This window comes from Sinohyriopsis cumingii, chromosome 9, assembly GCF_028554795.1.
Source record: "Sinohyriopsis cumingii isolate HCF-2022 chromosome 9, ASM2855479v2, whole genome shotgun sequence".
NCBI lineage: Eukaryota > Metazoa > Mollusca > Bivalvia > Unionida > Unionidae > Sinohyriopsis > Sinohyriopsis cumingii.
Window position 1 is genome coordinate 93,568,028 of NC_142969.1, and position 22,364 is coordinate 93,590,391.

General features: G+C 34.0%; 1 protein-coding gene across 1 annotated transcript in view; it reads left to right on the plus strand.

Annotated features, from left to right (window-relative positions):
• Window positions 1-22,364, plus strand: part of LOC149792265 (mediator of RNA polymerase II transcription subunit 14-like) — a 107,931-nt gene that overhangs the window by 29,810 nt on the left and 55,757 nt on the right. Inside the window, exons 13-23 of the mRNA XM_089970795.1 lie at window positions 1,476-1,564; window positions 3,673-3,710; window positions 4,093-4,205; window positions 7,387-7,455; window positions 7,895-7,934; window positions 8,949-9,074; window positions 10,176-10,254; window positions 14,405-14,564; window positions 15,871-16,063; window positions 17,302-17,348; window positions 19,155-19,283. Of these exons, the coding sequence (XP_089826921.1) occupies window positions 1,476-1,564; window positions 3,673-3,710; window positions 4,093-4,205; window positions 7,387-7,455; window positions 7,895-7,934; window positions 8,949-9,074; window positions 10,176-10,254; window positions 14,405-14,564; window positions 15,871-16,063; window positions 17,302-17,348; window positions 19,155-19,283 (1,083 nt within the window). The remainder of the gene's footprint in view (window positions 1-1,475; window positions 1,565-3,672; window positions 3,711-4,092; window positions 4,206-7,386; window positions 7,456-7,894; window positions 7,935-8,948; window positions 9,075-10,175; window positions 10,255-14,404; window positions 14,565-15,870; window positions 16,064-17,301; window positions 17,349-19,154; window positions 19,284-22,364) is intronic.

Below are 22,364 nucleotides of genomic sequence, written 5' to 3' on the forward strand. Positions count from 1 at the left end.
TGTTGTATGCCACATTGGTATACATATACATTATGACTGGAATTGTGTTGTGTCACATTGAAATACATACTAATTATGACTGGAATGTGTGTTGTGTGCCACATTGGTACACATATGCATTATGACTGGAAGGTGTGTTGTGTGCCACAGTGGGGTTGCTATCTTGAAGATCAAGTTCTTGGCACAGTAGTTTCCATTGTACTTTCCCTTCCACTTAAAAACTTTAAAACTGTTTGAGATCAAAGAATGAAATGTGGCATACTTGTACACCAACACTTTAAGGTATGTAGCATACTACATTGGGATCCTATCACTGAGGTCAAAGCCATAGCTCAGTACTTTGTTTCTATCACACTTTATTTCCACACTTTAGCTTTAGAACATATTGAGATTAAGGGATGCAGCTTTGTATATGTAGATGTCATTATAAATAGATGTGTTGTGCTCCATATTGTGGGTCATTTTCAGGGTCAATGTCAGGGTGTTACATGTTGAATATTTTTGTTACACCTTCCTTTCCACTACAGAATTTTTGAGTTGTTGAAAATGAAGGGATAAAACTTGATATACTGTGTGCTATGTACCACATTTGAGGTTTTGTCTCAAAGATCAAAATCATCAGTCAATATTTTGGGTTGAGTCACATTGGCACTTATGATTTCTGACTTAAGAGCTGTTTAAGATAAATAGATTAAGCATGGTATACTTGTTTATTATTACTGGATGTTGTGTAGCATTACATGTGTCAAATCTTCAAAGCAAGGTTGAGGTCACATGTCAGTATTTTAAGCTTTCATTTTTTTCATACTTAATAGCAAAAGCTGTTTGAAGTACACAGATGAATCATTGAACACATGTTGTTCAAATTGATGGAATTTTGTGTATCCAGTATTATGTCAAAGTTTTATCATCGAAGTCATAAATTTGTTGTACCCCTATTCTTTAATTTTCTTAATTTGCATTTTGAAATATGCAAATGAACTCAGTTACTTTCCATGTCCGTCCAGTAACTTTGCAATTTTGTTTTATAGGCCATAATCAAATTTCATTTTTGTGAACTATTGTGAACCTGAATTTTCTTGCTGTCTTTATTTTCAGTTTGTAAAATATTAAACTTTCTCAGAAGAACACACATAAAGTGTCGTGGAAAGGTGCATAATTTTCCAAGATCAGTTTCAGACAGAGAAATTAATAAGTTTATAGTGTGAACCTATAAATGATAATTTTGAAAATACATTTGTCTCAGTACTAACCATTAGCAAGTGTTAGTGGTACATAAGGAAGTAATAACAGCAAATTCTGGCTTTTTTCAACTTGTCTTCCTCAAGCTATATTAATCTGAATTGGTATTACATAGTATTCCTTTATAGAAACCATGTTCTTAATTTCAGAATTGTAGTTAAATTTAATGTTATATCTGATAGATTTGTATTTTGTTAATCTTTTTCCCCATGTCCATTTATACAAATTTTCAGACTCAGAAATTAATGAGAGAGCGTTTAGGAGATAGTCTTCGTGTTGAAGAATACATCGTTGGAAAATGTCTTGTTATTTCCTACTGGAGGTATGTTTAAAATCCTTATTTTTAAAGTCTTCGTTAATGGTCATTACTGTGCCACATGTCATAGCCTCCCTTAAACATCAAACTTATTTATGCAACCAGGATCTGATTTCCTCTTCTCTTAACCTCTCAACATCCACCGGCCATGCCCAAGCAAAATCTATTTATCACATCAGTGACTGCTGAAGAGAGATTGCACAGTAAAAATTAAATTCAAAAGCTACTTTACATATGTCAGATCCATCTGGAAGCTGCATAGACCCAAATATGCCACCACATAATCTGCTGGCAGATCAGGGTATATGTACTTTGTTAGGAATTTTAAGTAAAATAAAGAGCATTGCAATGGCAGATCAGGGTCTGTGATGCATTGCAATGGCAAATCAGGTTCTGTAATGCATTGCAGTGGCAGATCAGGGTCTGTGATGCATTGCAGTGGCAGAACAGGATCTGTGAAGCATTGCAATGGTAGATTAGAGTCTGTGATGCGTTGCTATGGCAGATCACGGTCTGATGCATTGCAATGGCAGATCAGGGTCTGTGATGCATTGCAGTGGCAGATCAGGGTATGTGATCCATTGCAATGGCAGATCAGGATCTGTGGAGCATTGCAATGGTAGATTAGAGTCTGTGATGCATTGCAATGGCAGATCACGGTCTGATGCATTGCAATGGCAGATCAGGATCTGATGCATTGCAATGGCAGATCAGGGTCTGTGATGCATTGCAGTTGCAGATCAGGGTCTGTGATGCATGGCAATGGCAGATCAGGATCTGTGATGCATTGTAATGGCAGATCATGATCTGTGATGCATTGCAGTGGCAGTCAGATCAGACTAATACACATGTGGCCAAGTGGTCCAAGGCACTCACCTTTAGGTCACTCACACGAGTGTCAGTTCGACCATATGTGGGAATGCTTGCTAATAGCTTCCTGTGGATCAGTGGTTCTTTCAGGGGTCTTCCCTGTTTTTTCCTCTATCACTTTACTAGCTGTTATGTATAGCCTATGAAGAAAACCAAACACTCAAAAGAGTTACTTGTGTGCACACACACACACAAACACAAACACACACACGCACACACACACAAGTGAAACCAGTAAGGACTAAAATAACTCTGGATCAAATAAAGATTGTATGCAGTAATGTTAATAATCCAACCTTAGCAGTGGCATTTTTGTGATTGAATGCATTTCTCAGTTAATGGTTAAAACAAGGGTAGAACTTTCATATATATGTTCTTATCATCTGGTTGTACTAGTGACGTTGTCAGAATTCTCATTTCTCAAGTAATGAGTTTCAACTTTACTGATTAATTAAAGAACTGATTTTTCACCAAGGGAGCTACCATGATCCCATTTGAAAGGACTATTGAAGAATTAAAGCTATTGGTGAGATGGGTGAGAATATCCATGAAATTGAGTGCACACCAATATATACATTTGTAACATTTTTATAAACCAGAACACAAAATTTGACACAAAATTTTGAAGTTATTCACAGTTTGAAGAATTACAAAAAAACTGTGGACTGATAAAGTCTTAAAATAAACATAAACATGAAGTACAGGATAAAGATAAAAGGTGGAGATGTTAAAATTCTGTTAGATACATACAAGGTAAAATTATTAAATCCCTAATATATAGGGTCAAAATTTATTTGAAGGTTTAAAGTCAGTCTTCATATATATATATGCAGTACTTAATATACCATTATTGGTAGATATTAAACAAGCAAGCAAGTGATGGTTTTCTATGGCCTGTGGTAAGGGGAGGGAGACTTGCTTTGAATATCCAGATGGTTCACATTTCATTCTGATTTCAAATTCATGTCTATCTATCCCATGAAAATCATGAAAATTGCTACTCTATAAATAATAATAAATGGACAGCATGTACATTTTTAGAACTTTTTACCTGTACCATATAGCTAGTCTTGTGCTAACATGCCATTAATCTGTAATATAGCTAATCTTTCTTCTACTTTTGCATTCTCAAAAAACCGTAAGTATAAACAGTTTGATAATTCGATATGCATTTAAAAATTTTATGTGACTGAGTTGCCAGTACAAGACTCTCTTGAATATCTTGAATTACCTTGTCTTTTAAGGGACCAAATCAAGAAGGAGAAACCACAAGAAGCAACAGGTAAGTTTTCTTTTTTAAACATCAGTGTTTTATTTCAAACTTATGTTGCAGATAGGTAATAGACACATCATGTAAAAATATTTTCACAGAGAGCATTATCTTGATTGTGTTTAAGTAAAACAACAAGAGGAGATGAACTCATACATTTTGTTACTAATTGCCATATGTTTTGGAATTTTATTTTTAATATATGATGAATGTTATAAGTTCTTTACAAGTTTTCTTAGAATATTATTGTTTTCATTATTTTGTAATTCCTTCTTGATCAGAATCAGGAGATATGGTGAAAAATTATGGAATTTTGTCAAACTGTTTTATTTACATGTGAATAACATCTGCTACTTACAAAGTTTCAATCATATTAATACACATTTAATGTCAGTGTACAAGTTGAGCATTCATGTGAGTGATGAGGATGATGGGAATCCTCTACAGATCAGCCACACACCCCCCATGTCCCCAGAGGAGAACAGGAAAGTGGGACTGGCAATACAGGTATGTCAAATTGCCCTCCCCCTATACATAGGGACATAGTAATAAGTTAGATAGCCCCACCCCCTTTACATAAATACATTGTAACGTATATGAATTTCATGTGAATTTAATTTGCTGTTAGTCTTATGTACACCTAGACTAATGAAAACATATGTACTGTATTTGCTGGCCTTTAAGGCGATAGTTATTTACCAGAAAATCTCAGCTTCATCTTATACTGCAAAACAACTTATAAATGGATTGTGGCATTCAAATCCCATTATGGTATGTCATGTAATTTTTCATATTTAAAAAAATTTCTTCAAACATATGTGTAAAAATAATTATCATTTGGAGAAGAGATCATGTACAAAAAAAAAGTATAGGACCCAGCATGGAGATGGATTTAAAATATTTACGCATTCATAAGTATGAAATTCACTTACTTCAGAAGGAATTGTGCTAAAGCAGCATGCACTAGTAATGTAGCTATTTAAATTTGATTACATATACTGTATTTGCTGGCCTATAAGTTGATTCAGAGTATAAGTTGAATCAACAAATTTGGCAATTTTTCCATCCTTCATCCTTATATAAGCCGATGCGGAGTATAAGACGAGGCCAGATCAACACCTCAATTTGTGTTTTTCACTTCGTTCCACACAGCATCGCAAATTTTATCCTACCTGTAACTCAGTAACCTTAACAGTCAGGATCATTAAATGTACCTAATTTGTTTTACAAGAAGTATTTTCAACTTTTTATGCACTTTTAGATGCATATAATGATGTTGACCCAAAAATTGATTAAGTTACACATAGGATAAAACTTGCATGCTGTGTGGAATTGAATTTTAATAATTTTCAGTTTCATAAATTTGAAAAGTATCACTGTATGCTATTTCAGATTACCAGCAATAGGGAAATTGCATTGTTAATATTAAAATCAATTTTCTGTTGGGGGCGAGGGGGAGGGGAAGAGACCTTCAGAGAGAAGGATGCATATGTATTCCATCTCATTTTTCTTTTTGCACCTCATGATCAAAATAAAATATGGTCCGATATATGAGAGAGAGAAGTTCAGCTCGTCATGGATTTTTTTGTTCTTTTTTTATACTTTTAATGCCCATGTGTTGCTGAAGCTTTTGTCAAAGAGAGAAAACAATAATAAATGAAATAGTAAATGTAAACTATGAAAATACATACCATACTCCTTCAGGGTTGAAATATTCACAGTAGTTATTATCCATATAGACTCCATTAGGTTAAATCCCAAGAATGACCATTTTGCATCCTGTCTGATTTTCTTTGCAAGTATAACAACCTCTCCATTCCCAACAGTAAAGATTTCATTTAAAGTGCATGTACTCTTCCTGTACTTAGGCAGCAATTGTTTTTTTATATTTACTCATGCTAGATGTACTCTAAATTGCTGCCAGTTCTTGGCAAGTTCATAAATGTCACTGGCTGAGAAATTTACAATCGTAACCACCTGTCATTTCCTTTAACTATATGGTATGGTATTCATAATACCTATGGGTAGCCTCATTTCCCTATTGGTAGCCTCACTAATCTGATCTGGTTTGCAGAATCTTGACCTCAAACAGGAGTTATCTTGGAATGACTGAATACAGCCTAGCATATTTTATTAGCATGTAAACACCACAGCCATGTGATTCTTTTAATACTGGAAGTGGAAACAAAAATTAGAAGGAATTTCTTAACTAGTGGTGTTAATTGATAATGGAATATGATACTGCACTTGTACACGACTAAAATCAGTCCTCAGTTAAGTGAACAATACAGATTTACAATTGTGAAGACATGTCTGTCTGTCTCTCTCTCTCTCTCTCTCAGTGGGGCATATGGATTATTTGATCATTAGGTGCAAGAAGAAAATTGTGATAGAATGTCTTTGTCATGGTGAATCATCTTCTAACTTGTAAATTCTAAGGCACATATATCTAATTAAATTTAAACAACGTATATTACTGGTGCATGCTGCTTTAGCGCAATTACATTTGATCTAAGTTAATTTTTATACTGACGATCATGTAATTGTTTAAAATACTCAATGTGGGATCCTATATTTGTTCATATACGATCTGTTTCCCAAAATGAAATATTTTTTACCCATTAGTTTTTGTACTCTTGGAGAGTTATTTTCCATATGAAAAATATGATAAAGTGATTCAGATGACATAATCCATACATAAGTCAATTCGGAGTATAAGACGAAGCTAAGATTTTCTGGTAAAAAAAGTATCATCTTATAAGCCAGCAAATACAGTATGTATTAGAATAGACTAGTTATAAAATGAATAACCATGACAAAGACATATTCCATCTCATTTTTCTTCTTGCATCTCGTGATCAAATAAAATATGCCAAGATATGAGAGAGAGAGAGAAAGAGAGAGGTTTCAGGATGATTGGAAACTGTATTGTTTCATTACCTGACCATTGTATTCTTGTGCATGTACATTCCATTATCAATTAATACCACTGAGTAAATAATTCCTTCTAGTTTTAGTTAGGGTGCCTACTGTTGAACCACATGACTTTCTAATTAAATATATTAGAGCTGTAGTAAGGTCATTTTCAGATAACACCTGTTTGCTCTGGTTGCCTAAGTGGTTAGAGCATCCACCTCAGATGCAGGAGGTTGTGGGTTTCCAACCCCAGATGAGTCATTCCAAAGATATATAAAAATGGTACTAGCAGCTGCGTGTCTTGGTGCTCAGCATTAAGCTAAAAATACCTAATTCTTTGAAAATACTTCATGGGAAATTGGTACTTTTTAGTTACATTAAATGATGCTGACCTGAAAATTTACTGAGTTGCAGTTGTGATGAAATTTGCAGTGCTGTGTGGAACGAACTATAATGAAGAGACAAAGCATGGGTTATTGATCTAACCTGGTCTTACACTCATCATCGACTTATATATGGATGAAGGATGGAAAATTTACAAAATTTTTAAAATTTGTCTTATATTCCACATCAGTTTATTAGGCCGGTCAAATTGGTACTATATTGGACTAGATTGAAGTGCACTGCCTTACATGAAAATTGCTAAAGTTATAGAGATCCAAATCTGCTGAAAATGGCGAAAAAATTATGCCAACCATTTGAAATAATTTTGTTTGTTTTATTTTAACATCAAGCAACTCCTTACAGTGAATGTTTTCGGGTTTTTTTACAGAGCGAGCACCTTTCAATTGAGAATTTATTGATGCAGACCATTGAAGTTCGTACCCATGCTAAACTTAAGGTAAATTTAAGTCCGTAAATGCATTCCCGCATAAGGATATCTTGTCATTTCGTTATGGGTTTAATTTCAATATTACCTAATTTTGTGTCACCTATTCTTTAAAAATTAAATATTTTGTATTAAGTGCTCTTTGAACTTTAAATATTGTGTCAGATGTTCTTCAAACCTTAAATATTTTGTGACACCTGTTCTTTAAAGTTTCAATATTGACTGTGTATTGATCTTTCCATATCTTCGTGTGAAAATGCTGACATTTTTTACTGTGTTTGCATCCTAATTGTAATATTTGGAATTATTTTGATGATTTTATAAACCTGATTATTTAATGCAGATCACATGAAGAAAAAAAACATTGGTGATATAATTTTGCAGTGTATAACAGTTATTGATAAATTTGATAAAATAGAAAGCTTATAAAGATTTGTCTTTTTTTTTTCAGGAATTAGCCAAGGATTTACAGAGATTTGTTGATGGAAAATGTAAAATGGAATTTTCAATTTCTCTTTCTGTTTCCATTCTTTCTTGACCTAAGGTTTCTGTTTTTCTAAATCTTTGTTATACTAGGATGCTATTGATTGTACTGGATATATACATGCTATTGATTGTTCTGGACATATACATGCTATTGATTGTACTGGGCATGCCCTTGCTATTGTACTGAACACGCATCTGCTATAGATTGTACTAGACATGTACATGCTATTGGTTATACTGGTCATGTCGCCAATACAAGTATCACCTTGAAAGGAAAAAGGTTCTTATTGAGAAGGAAAAGAAAAGATTGCGCATTGACCCAAAAAAGTCAGTGGTGACAAAAAGAAAGGCTAAAGAAATCTTTGCCAAAGCTGCAAAAAGAGCTTGACTGGCATATCAACAGATTGTGTCCATTGGAGAAAAAGACAAGTGAATGTATGGGATTATTTGTATATAGTTGATGTACTTGAGTGTTTATTTTACAGATTTGTTATGACAAGAGAGAAGTATAATATATTTGCTGCAAAAATTGAGAAATTATTGTAACTTAATTATAATGTGACCACTGACTTGCACATTAAATAACTTCAGCATCAATAATATTGGAGAACAAATTCATTTGGCTATAAATATTGTGAAATTATTGAAATAAAGTTGAACATTTTTGGTAAGTTTATTAGTTTTTCAAATGATTATTTTGGTTTATTTATCATCATAAGTTGCACCAGGAACAGTTTTTTATGTGTAAAATGCATTTTTGGACACCCGGATCGGGGGTGCTGTCCCCTCAAGATCTGTGCTAGAAATCACTACAAACTGCCACACTGCAGACATTGTAGCAATATGACTGATTTTTTTTTAAAGATACATTTAAAATCCAAATCACACACACACACGCACACAGAATTTTATGAAAGAAACTAGGAGAGAGAAAATACAACAATGATTAATTTTATATACATGGGTTTTGTTTTTTATCATGTTTAGTGATTTTGTAATATTTTTTCCTCTTTCCATAGGTGAAGTGCGTGATTTACCTGTGGCCCTGTATATACCTGTTACTTATCCCTGTTTGCTATCAGAACAGCTCAGAATAACAGTTGACTCAAGAAGAGGGACATTGTTGGCATCTCTCCCCTCTCAGGGTAATACACATTTTGTGATTTGATATTACCAATACATATTGTATTATTCAAATGCACAGTTTGTGATTTGATAGATGTGCAATTTTTGATTTGATTACAAATACACATTTTGTTATTTGATAATAGAAATACACATTTGTGATTTGAAAGTAGAAAGACTCTTTTTTTTATATGATAGTACAAATAGTTATGTTCCATTGGTTGCTCACCTTGTTATACTTAAATATTTAGACCTTAGCAGAAAATTGGATTTACTCTATTAATATAGTTATCTCAATGGTAGCATGTAAAGGAGTTATATTTTACTAAGAAAATAAACCTTTTCAGGCATCTCTTATCACGCAAGTGATAAATGAATGTACTTAACTGAACTTTTATGACTTGAACCAGATATATCAAAATGAATTTATTCAACTCATAACTAAAGTGATCAAGATGTTTGTATCTGGCTGCTGATAGCAATAGCTGACAGTGTAAATATTCACTGTCTGGTTGATTGCCTTTCATGTTTCCTGAATTACACTATTCACTTATCAGTATCCAATTGGGCCATAAGATTTGCTTGGTTCACTTCATAATTTGTCATGCATAAAGCATGTTCTGGGTGAGTTAATCATGTGATGTACTTGTGTCAGTAACAGACTCGTATGGGAAAATCATTTGGCAGTTAAGGCATAGTTTTGATTTTCCATGAAAAAGGCTGCAAATTTAGTTAAAGAGATCATTTGAAAGTTGTTTGGATGTTTTGATTTTCTATGTAAAAGGCTGCAAACTTACTTAAGAGATCACATAAATTTTGTCAAGCCATCCATATAAAATTTACACAGAAATATTGCTGGGACTTCAGTGCCCTTTCCTGTAATTGTTGTTGTTTGAGTATGTGAAATTTAACTGCATTGTCTTCAGTGTTTCATTTAATTTTGTTAAATATTAGTGTAGTCCTATATTCTTGTTATTTATAAATTAATTTTTTTTAAATACAAACTTTATGGATCATACATTCTTTTTGGTCCTAAACAGTTTTTGGAATACCAAGGAGTGTTCATTTCATAGTTAGTAAATGCGATATTTGTATTAGAGTGTTCTCATGCTGTGTTTCAGAATCTCATTCATTACAAGAGTTGGAAGACTCGTTAAATGGAGACAAAAAGGGCCTGGAGAGACTAATCGTTGGTCTGAGGTATGATTAAATAAGGTCTTAATGCTATTATAGAATGGAAATGAAATATTCTGTATGGTATTGGAAATGAAATATTCTGTTTGGTATTTTAGAATGGAAATAAAATATTCTGTTTGGTATTTTAGAATGGTAATGAAATATTCTATATGGTATTTTAGAATGGAAATTAATTATTTTATATGGTATGTTAGAATGGAAATGAAATATTTTGTTTGGTATTTTAGAATGGAAATGAAACACTCTATATGGTATGTTAAAATGGAAATGAAATATTCTCTGGTATTTTAGAATGGAAATGAAATATTTTGTATGTTGGAGTGGAACTGAAAAACTGTATGTGGTATTTTAGAAATAGAAATAAAATATTCTATATGGTATTTTAGAATGGAAATGAAATATTCTTTATTTTAAAATGAAAATGAAATATTCTATATGGTATGCTAGAGTGGAATTGAAATACACCTGGTATTTTAGAATGGATTCGAAATGAAATGATCTACATGGTATTTTATTTTTGACTGGAAATTAAATATTCTATATTGTATTTTAGAATAGAAATTAAATACTCTGATTGGTATTTTAGGATGGAAATATTCTGTAAGATACTTTAGAATGGAAATGAAGAACCATTCTAATATGATTATCCTCAAAGCTAATCATTTATGTTGAAGTACAGAAATATGTAATTTGTAAGTCAGAGTGAAACACAGATTATAGTCAAATACAGTGAATATGGTATCAGTTCATTATACTTACTTGTCCCATTCTAATATAAATATCGTCTGAGATGAGGAATACTATTGGATTATAGAAATTTGTTATGAATCAGACTGTCACACTGATTATGTCAGATACAGTGAATATGGTGTCAGTTCATTATACAGCATGAATACGCTATAACACTAGACCGAACTGTGTTATAACCAAGTCAGCTGGCTGAAGAAAGTTATGCATGATACAAAATAATGGCCAGGAAGGGGAGAGATAATAAAAGTGGGCACAACAGTTTGTGCTTTGATGAAATGAAGACAAACTACTCTGAAATAAACTTGTATATTGACAACTTACATTGTATAGTATGATCCATAATCCATCAAGTACCATACATGTATATAAAAAATGCATGAATTTGAGTAATGAGCTCATATTATAAAATTCATGTCTCAGTCACATAGAAAACCTATATATAACACATATATAGAACACACATATATAACACATATATAGAACACACATATATAACACATATATAGAACACACATAGAACAAACATATATATAAAAAAATGGTGTCCTCATCTGGTCTGTATCTGCTCAACACTAAAAAAAATGTCATATCGATATTGTCGGCAGTTGCACATGGCTGTAGTTGTTTACATGCTACATGTCCTTAAATTGGCCTAGATTTTGGTCATCTGAAACAAGCTATCAGCTTGCTAAGTCTACCTATGGGATAAAGCTATTCATAGGGAAATGAAAATGTGAACAAATTAAAATGTTCAACAAACATCTTTGTGAGATATGCCATCTTCAGTTAACTTGATGACTGCTCCGGTGGCCTAGTGGTTAGAGCATCCGCCTCAGATGTGGGAGGTCGTGGGTTCGAACCCCGGCTGAGTCATACCAGAGACTTACAAAAATGCTACTAACAGCTGCCTCGCTTGGCATGATGCCCCAGTGCTAGACATCATTATAAACTGTCACACTGGAGACATTGTAGCAATATGACTGAATTTTTTTTATAGCTACATTAAAAATCTAAATCACACACACAATTAACTTGACAGCCAGATAACTATACTTTGAAAAGATTGGAAATTTAATTTGTTTTTATGCTACCATTGGTAGCGATTGTAAGCATAAACTTTTTTCCTGCAAAAAGGAACTTTCACAGCACAATAAACATGTTCCATTTGCTTTGGAAAATGCAACAAACCATCAGATTCCATTGCTTTCCTTTAAGTTTGGTGCTGACTTCCTTTGATGAAAGGTTCTTTGGGTTTTTTTTTGAAGATTATAGTCAACTTTCTTTGATGAAGGGTGCATGTGTTATTGAAGTCACCTCTAAAGGACAGCTTTTGAGAACCAAATAAATGCCTGTTTCATACTGCAGAGGCAACATCAAATAATTGCGGAATATTGGTTGAGATTGGCTTTTTTTCATTTGCTTGCTATTTATACAGAATGATTGGTGCTTCAAAGGTAATCAGTTTTCTTTGACGTTTCAGCACAATATTTTTGGGGCTACAGTTGTAAGAAAAAGGAATTATCTGTCATTTGGTTGATTGTAGCAGTTACTGCCTTAAAAGATTGGTTGATTGTAGCTAGTCCTGGTTGCTTGACTCTTGGAGTTTATCACAGCATTCCTGGTATCATGACTTTTTGGAGTGTATCACAGCATACCTGGTAGCTTGACTCTTGGAGCGTATTGCAGCATACCTGGTAGCATGACTCTTGGAGTGTATCACAGCATTCCTGGTAGCATGATGTTGGAATGTATCACATCCGTCATAGCATGACTCTTGGAGTGTATCACAGCGATCCTGGTAGCATGACTCTTGGAGTGTATCACAGTATAATGGTAGCAAGACTCTTGGAGTGTATCACAGCAAATCTGGTAGCATTACGCATGGAGTGTATCACAGTATTCCTGGTAGTATGACTCTTGGAGTGTATCACATCATTCCTGGTAGCATGACTCTTGGAGTGTATCACATCATACCTTGTAGCATGACTCTTGGAGTGTATCACAGCATGCCTGGTAGCATTACACATGGAGTGTATCACATCATACCTGGTAGCATGACTCTTGGAGTGTATCACAGCATTCGTGGTAGCATTACGCATGGATTGTATCACATCATACCTCATAGCATGACTCTTGGAGTGTATTACAGCATACCTGGTAGCATGACTCTTCGAGTGTATCACATCATAGAGTACTCAGGCCAAATGTCAGCATAAGCAGATTATGATATTACAGTGCACTGTTAAGATGGTTTGTCAGTATAAACAAAGAGTTTTGTTTATGTGACAATAGATAGATTCCAGTTTATTTTATATCAAGATTGTGATGTCCTTTCATGGTGCTTCTGAATTTCTTTCCTCCAAAACCCAAGATACAGGTTTAAATGGCGAACAATGTTACAGAAAGAAAATTGCCAGATGGTATATTTTGTCACCAATAAGGAAAAGAAAACATCACAGGTTGTAACATTGGCAAAGCTCAGCACAGTCCTTGAATAAACTTTTTACACATTATTTTTTGTACTTTAATGAAGTATTTGTTTGCATACAAAAAAAACACAGGTATATGAGATTTCAGGAGCCATGCCATGATTGACTTATATTAGAATTCATATGCGATCTCTTCCCCAAAATGAGAATAAACTTTTTACACATATTTTTCATATGTTAAGAAATAAATGTTTTTGTCATGTACATGAAAAATAAATGTATATAAATTTTCAGGAGCCATGCCACAATCGTGTTATATCTGAATTTGTGTTATAATGGAGCATGCTTTAGTGGAAATGCTATACTTTTCCCTGTTAAATATAATTATCCCCTGAGATGAGGAATAAGATTGGACTAGAGGAATTTGTTAAGAAACAGACTGTCACACTGATTATATCATATACAGTGAATTTGGTGTCAGTTCATTATACTTACTTGTCCCATACTTATCAGTTTATTCATTGATCTTAGGAATTATATTGGCTTATAGGAATTTTTGATTTACCAGTCAGGCTTATTTGCAGGTCTAGGTCATATACAGAGTATCAGATTATAATACTCATAGTTGGCATTTAGACAAGCAATTTCCGCCATACAACCTACTTCTTTATTTATACTTTTACATGCTTTATTTGTAGAATGTAGATCTGCTTGCAAGATAATGCATACAAGGTTCATTAATACAATGTAACAATAATCTAGTTGTTAATGAGTTGTACTTCATGAACTAATCCTCATGGCACCTTTGCTCAGCAGTCCCCTTCCTGCCCAAAATTTGGTGTACTGGTTGATCATACAGGATATGATTTGTAGGTATCAAAAGCCTCGTAGCTTTTTGCTTCATTATTCATCCTGTCATTTTTTTGGCACAGAGGTACATATATATTTATAATTTTTAAATTTTTTTATTACAGGCTACATCTGTCTGTATTGCGCTGTGAGAAATCCATTCAGTGTCTACCAGCAGTATGTTCAAGGAGTCTTCCAATTATCAACATGCAGAATCATCAGTTAGACAAGCTTAGTCGACACAGACTTTACATCCAGACTCCTAAACAGACAAATCACTTTGTGGTAATCTATGCTAACTTTAGTCTTTTTTCTTGAAAGAAAAAATACATTAATTAGAATTAATAATTTTTGTATACAAAGAAAATTTACAATTTACCTTTTAATGTAGATTGTGCTGTTTAATGTCATTCAGTGTCTGAAATTTATGTGGATTCAGCATTTTTATAATATTAAACTTATAATTTGCGCATTGGCAATGTGTATTTAAGTATGTTGCAATGAATGAATTTCAAGACTTTAAAAAAAACTTTTATTAACTTTGCACAAGTGTTATGCTTTTGAAAAATGTTCTAATGCACTGTAGAATTTCGGATTTGGAATCTCGTCTTTTATAGAGGTACTTTCTTGTGTCCTAATAAAGTAGCTACTCTATCTGGTACATGAATAAGCCATCTCCTTTAGCTGGTACGTGTTTTGTTAATTCAAGCATAAAATGAATGTTTAACTTTCAATATCACTTCAATATCATACAGAAGGAAATCATCTTATATATTGATAGAAAAATCTATTTGTCTCAGATTGTAAGGAATTTGCTGTCAATGAGAGTAACACAAAACAAAAATTTTATTGGTGTGTGTGTGTGTGTGCATGTGTGTGTGTGTGTGTGTGTGTGTGTATGTATGTCAACCAAATATTAGTTTGTCAGTGCTACCTCAGAAGGTGTGGTAGAGGATTAACCCATCACTTTTAAACCTTGTTTGTACATTTGGTGCATTGTGTGCACGTGTGTGTGTGTGTGTGTGTGTGTGTGTGAGATTTGGATTTTTAAGATAGCTTTAACAATTTTTTAGTCATATTGCTATGATGTCTGTAGTGTGACAGTTTATAGTGATGTCTAGCACTGGGGCATCATGGCACAGACATGTAGAATGATGTCCCACCCAGTCACATTATCCTGACACCAGGCTGATCAGTCCTAACACTAACCTCTTAATGCTGAGTGCCAAGCGAGGCATATTTTAGTACCATTTTTGTAAGTCTTTGGTATGACTCATCCGGGTATGAAACCCATGACCTTCCACATCCGAGGTGGATGCTCTAACCACTAAGCCACTGGAGCAGTCTCATTTAATGCGTTTGGGCATTTCTGTAATTGAAACCCATCAGCTATCGCACGTTAATGGTAGGCCAACTTGGATTGGTTGAGATGCAGAAAGCTTTGCAAGTGGAAGTAAATCATACCCTGCTTGTATATCTGTGCAGTTTGCTGGATTTTAACAGAAGGACCCTTGGTTTGTTACCTCAGTAGAAGTTTAGCTTATCCCATTCAGCCACTGGGAAACACTATAGTGTTTGTAACTATTTGTAGGTTGTGGTTCTGAATGAGAAGAAGCCAAGGTCAGTTGAATACAATTACTATCTGCTGGAGACCCATTCCTGCTCTGCTGAGGGTACAGAGGTTGATTTAACTGAGGACACTGTCAAATCTTTCATGAAAGCTGGCAGATTATCTCCCCTTGACACATTTTCATTCTGCAATGGTCCTTTCACAAAAATATTCAGTAAGTATCACCATCACTGGAACACATTAAACTTGAATTAACATTGCTTTTGCAAGAATTCACTGTTAGGGAAAAAATAAAAGAAAGGTGGATGGTATTTTCCATTATATGAAGTTATTAACACAGAGTGTGGATATTTCCTATCCTTGTTATAATATGGTAGGATCAATAACTACCGATCATGTTATAAACCATACAGTGGTATATTGAGAATAGTCCAAAGTTTGAACATTGTATATAAGTTTATTGGAAAAGGTTGGTTGGTTCTTTGATAAAAATCTTGCTTTCACCTTAAGGTATTTGAGCATTTACATTTGTCAAAAAATAAGTTTTATATAGGAAATGAAAATATAATAATAAGCATCATGTTTTTTCTTTTGACTAATATTGTCATAATTTTGGATAGACCAGTATTGTCTTAATTTTGGATAGACCGATTCAGGTGGCTCCGTAGTGGCACTATGTTGTATCTGGAAGGACACTGATGGAGAAGAACTGTATTTGTAACAAAAACTCACAAAACATTCCTTTTAACATTTAGTTATAATAAAAATGAAACTTCCCTTGATACACCTTTAGAATATCAACAGGGTTTTAATTAGCTTATCACTAATTCGCAATAAGAGACTAGTGGGCTGAAGTGAAAAGTCAGGGGCAGAGTAAAAGAAAGCTTGGGAGTACAGACATTTATGTCTACCTGGTCAGAGATGAATGAAGCCCCAGGTGTTGGAAAGTTATTGCTAACTTAATATTTTCTTTATTAGCAATTTATATAGCTTTGTGGTTTTTGCAATTTTTTAATTTAAATATCTTATTTAAGAAAATGATGTTTATGTTGAAACAGTAGAACCCCTCCCTAAAGAACTTATAAAACAATGACATTTGAGTCGAAACAATAGGACTCCATCCAAAAAACCTTATAAAACAATACAACTTCTGTTGAAACGATAGGACTCCTTCATCAGTCCAAACATTTAAGCTCTGACAAAACTGTTATTTTTCATAAATTCACAAAAAAAAATTTATCCACAAAAATAAATGTGCAGTAAACGTTTAATTAAACCAGATAATGGAGACCAGATTATATCCATTTTAAAAATACCTGTTATTAAACATTTTGGGAGCATTTCGAGTCGTTAAGTGTAGTGTCTTGAACAGATAGTATTTTCTTTAATGTCATTCTTAGAAAAACATTAGGTACATTTCGCTAAATTAATTTTTAAATATTAAACTTTCAGGTGACCCTGAGGAGTCAGAACTAGAAAGTTTCCACAGGAAAAGAAAGGTATATCTCGTGCTGGTCTGTTTATCTACCTGCATTTCTCTTTTTAGTTAATAAATATGTATACCGTGGTTCCCCTTTTATATGGTCCTCCTCACCAGTGGCCACTTCCACTACATGGCCAGTTTTCTTGGCACTATCAAATTTGTGTTGAAAAGCATCCCTCATGGGCAGCCACCCATCTGATGCAACATGTGGCTTGGAATTTTAGGCCTAAAATGTCGGATTTATGCCTCAAAAGTGGCCATGTTTTATTTTAATCCAGAACCAAAATTTAATTCATATGGTAGCTAATCCAATTATTTTGACCGATGTCAGTTTTGCGATGTAAGGTTTTTGTTCCAGAAAGAAGTCTTGACTAAAGTACATTATAACATTAACCACTAAGGTTAATATTATTATCTATAAACGACAACTTTGCAGAAAATGGGCTCCATAGAGTTTTGAGCTTCGTATAGCTGTTGAGGTATTTTTGATCATTATGACTGATTGTAATTGTCAAAATCATAACATGGTCAACATAGGCTAAACATAGATTTTGTGGATTGACTCACATAATTGACCTTGAACAAAACAGGGTACCAGACTAAGATTGAAAACTCCTTTGACAATGTGTGTGTCGCTTCCTTTAAAAAAATGTCTTTTGTCTACTTACAAAAGTTTTGTCTGATTAATTAAATTTAAGTACCCTACAATTAGCAACAAAGGAATAAATTGTCACAAAACTTTAACAATCATCACATAAATGGAAGATTATTACTTCAGGAGAAAAAGTAAAAGTTATGTTAATCGTTGACAAAGGAGGGACTTTAAGAGAGCTTGCTGAAAAATTTGATGTTGGAAAGTCTCAAATAAACAACATAAGAGAAAAGAAAAATATTCATCAACATTGGGAAATGGAGTAAATTTAAAAAGAATGATGCTAAGTGCCAAGTGATGTTTGTATCAAGATTTAAATGCCATTTTTGAATGTTTTTGCAGTTTGCATAATAATAATACCTACTCACATTTCACACTTAAGTATAAGAACTATTAATACATGTTCACTTAAAATAAGTCTATTCTAAAGACAAGAAGAACCTTTTAATAATTAGTGTTTCTTTTAAATGAAGATATCAAATGCTTGGAGTTACATATAGCTTTCTTACCAAATACACGTCTATGTACTTCTCACAAATATAGTCCCCATCTGGAAAGGTCAGCCATTTTATATGATGACTTTTTCTGATGCAGAGGGGATGGCTGTATAAGAGAGGGACCACTGTATTAGTTATTGCTATAATTGCTATATTTGTGCTTCGGTAGGATTGTCAGTATTTGTCTGCTTAATTGTTATGGACAATAACTGTAACCATGAGGATCTAAACAAATGCATAAATGTTGATACTTCATGGAATTTTGGTATTCTGTTCTCAGTGATGATATTGATATATATATATATATATATATATATATATATATATATATATATATATATATATACTTTTTCCCCATCCTGTGCAATTATATTTGCTTGATATCCTATTTGTTGCACCAGAATAAGGTACAACAACATATACCTTTTTTTTTTTACACGACTTTGTAATGTTCTGTACAAACGAAAATTTTCAAAACATTGAAATACACAAACATTTCACAAGTGATCATCCTTAATTCCTGTGAGTGTTCTCATTATGAATATTTCACTGTAAACAGTGAACTAGAAAACACCAAAAATATGTCCTGTCTCTTCCCCATCTTCTATCTTGTACCTGTGTAGTCTCTTTTGAATACATGTGCAAGTTTATTGTTTTCTTTATATCTGTATAGATGTTGCTAGGGGAGCCAACTGAGCCTTCCAAGAAAAAAACAAAAGGGTCACCCTACTTTGTTCCCCAGCTGACTCATATAGTAGCTGCCTGTGAGGAGAGGTTACCATTTGTTTTCCTAGGTGAGGAGGTAAGTATCATTAAATTATATTATTGTGGCTTCCTGTGACAAGGTATCATTTAGAGGCCACTTGTGATGAGATCTTTAAAAACAGGAACATTCTGAATGTAAAATGAAAAGCCAGAGAACCTTTCACACAGACATAAAAGTACTATTGTATACAACAAATATACTAGGATTGAACTGAATTGCACTGATAGATTATTATTAAATTTTTAAGTGTTTGTCTCATTAAAGTATCCCTACTCCTTTTTCAGTAATGAGAACATTACAGTTTTGTGCTACATTTTTCAAAAGTTAAATACAGGTGGGATGGAATACATCATTACATGAACACTGGTGACATGAATGGCAGGTGGGATTGGATACATCATTATGAGAACACTGGTGACATGAATGGCAGGTGGGATTGAATACATAATTATGAGAACACTGGTAACATGAATGGTGGGTGGGATTGGATACATCATTATGTGAACACTGGTGATATGAATGGCAGGTGGGATTGGATACATCATTATGAGAACACTGGTGACATGAATGACATGTGGGATTGGATACATCATTATGAGAACACTGGTGACATGAATGGTAGGTGGGATTGGGTACATTATTATGAGAACACTGGTGATATGAATGACAGATGGGATTGGATACATCATTATATGAACACTGGTGATATGGATGGGTAGGTGGAGTGGGATACATCATTACATGAACACTGGTGACATGAATGGCAGGTGGGATTGGATACATCATTATGAGAACACTGGTGACATGAATGGCAGGTGGGATTGGATACATCATTATGAGAACACTGGTAATATGAATGGTGGGTGGGATTGGATACATCATTATGTGAACACTGGTGATATGAATGGCAGGTGGGATTGGATACATCATTATGAGAACACTGGTGACATGAATGGTGGGTGGGATTGGATACATTTATTCTAATCAAACTGGGTGGTACAGATTAGGTGTCTTTATTCTAACCGAACTGGGTGGTACAGATTAGGTATCTTTATTCTAACTGAACTGGGTGGTACAGATTAGGTGTCTTTATTCTAATCGAACTGGGTGGTACAGATTAGGTGTCTTTATTCTAACTGAACTTGGTGGTACAGATTAGGTGTCTTTATTCTAATTGAACTGGGTGGTACAGATTAGGTGTCTTTATTCTAACCGAACTGGGTGGTGCAGATTAGGTATCGTTATTCAAACTGAACTGGTTGGTACAGATTAGGTGTCTTTATTCTAACCGAACTGGGTGGTACAGTTCATCCAGCAGATATACTCCATAAGTAATGGAATGTTGACAAAATTATTTGTTGGGGATTCATACTACTACTAATACTCAACTTCTAAATGTTTTGCATATCTGTGGTACTGGAATTCAGATATTTCAGTCATGACATATTTTGCATATCTGAGGTACAGAAACTCGTATATTTAAATCATTAAATTATGAAGGAAAATAACTATGCAATAAATAATTGCACATGCAGTCATAATCAAAAGCACTCAGACATCTGAATAAGTGGAAACTGGATATGTATGTATGTATTTCATGGCACATCTGACCAAACGTGGATGTATAGTGTGGGTTGCAAAAATGCATAGGTATAACTTGTTACTCTGTGTAATAACTAAAACCTTTCAGATTAAACATAAATATGTATTGGTTGATAATCGGGCAGGTATCTCTTGTAATTTTACAAACTGTTGACTGAACTGATGGTTGTATGAAACAGATCTTCTCTAACTTTTCTGGCACACTTGAGGGTCAGTCTCACCAGGAACTTACCTCTCAAGGTTGGTGAAATTAGTTGAAAAATCGATAAACCTATGATCCTGAAGTGATTTTGGTAAATAATTTGCATGTCTTGTTCCTTTTTTTTCTTCTCCAAAATGGGTCTTTACTTTTCCATGCCCAACAAATACATAATGAATGAGTGCATTTATCTTGTTCCTGATTTTATTCTATTGTATTCTGTATGATTGCTCAGCATGTTAAATGCAAATAAATTTGATTTTCATACAAGTTTTCTTGTTTTAAAAAAAATGCCACTTAATGCCTGGAATTTGGAATGTAGACTGCATGAACAGCATTGTCAAGACTAAGCGGTCTGCCATCATCAACTACAGTGTCTGGCCATACTTAATAGTCTGAGAAATGCAAAAGTTGATATGTGATTCTGATAAATGAATATGGCAGAATTGATGACTTTCAAAGTTCGAGTTTGCATTGTATGTAATTTTTAGTCATACATATATATGTATAGCAGTCTTTCTCCTAAGTCATAAGCAACAGTTTTAAGTTGGTGTCACATCACCTACCCCCAGGGGAGGGTGCTAAAGGGGATTACTTTGTACATGTTCATTTAGTTGTATAATCTGCATTAAAGTTTTTGCCTGTGGCTCAGGTTGTTGCACACTGTATACATACCCTTATACTTATAATGATGAAACTTGGTGATTGGACGCCTCTTGATGAGTATTACACCCACATCGTGTAAGGAGATTCAAATTGATGTGTATTACACACACATCAATCAAGGGGGCACATCATGATGAGTATTACACCCACATCATGCAAGGGGATGTGATTAATGAGTATTACATACACATCATGCAAAGGGATGTGATTAATGAGTATTACACCCACATCATGCAAAGGGATGTGATTAATGAGTATTACATACACATCATGCAAGGGGATGTGATTAATGAGCATTACATACACATCATGCAAGGGGATGTGATTAATGAGTATTACATACACATCATGCAAGGGGATGTGATTAATGAGTATTACACCCACATCATGCAAGGGGATGTGATTAATGAGTCTTACATCCACATCATGCAAGGGGATGTGATTAATGAGTATTACACCCACATCATGCAAGGGGATGCATTTTGATGAGTATTACACCCACATCATGCAAGGGGATGTGATTAATGAGTATTCCACCCACATCATGCAGGGGGATGTGATTAATGAGTATTACACCCACATCATGCAAGGGGATGTGATTAATGAGTCTTACATCCACATCATGCAAGGGGATGTGATTAATGAGTATT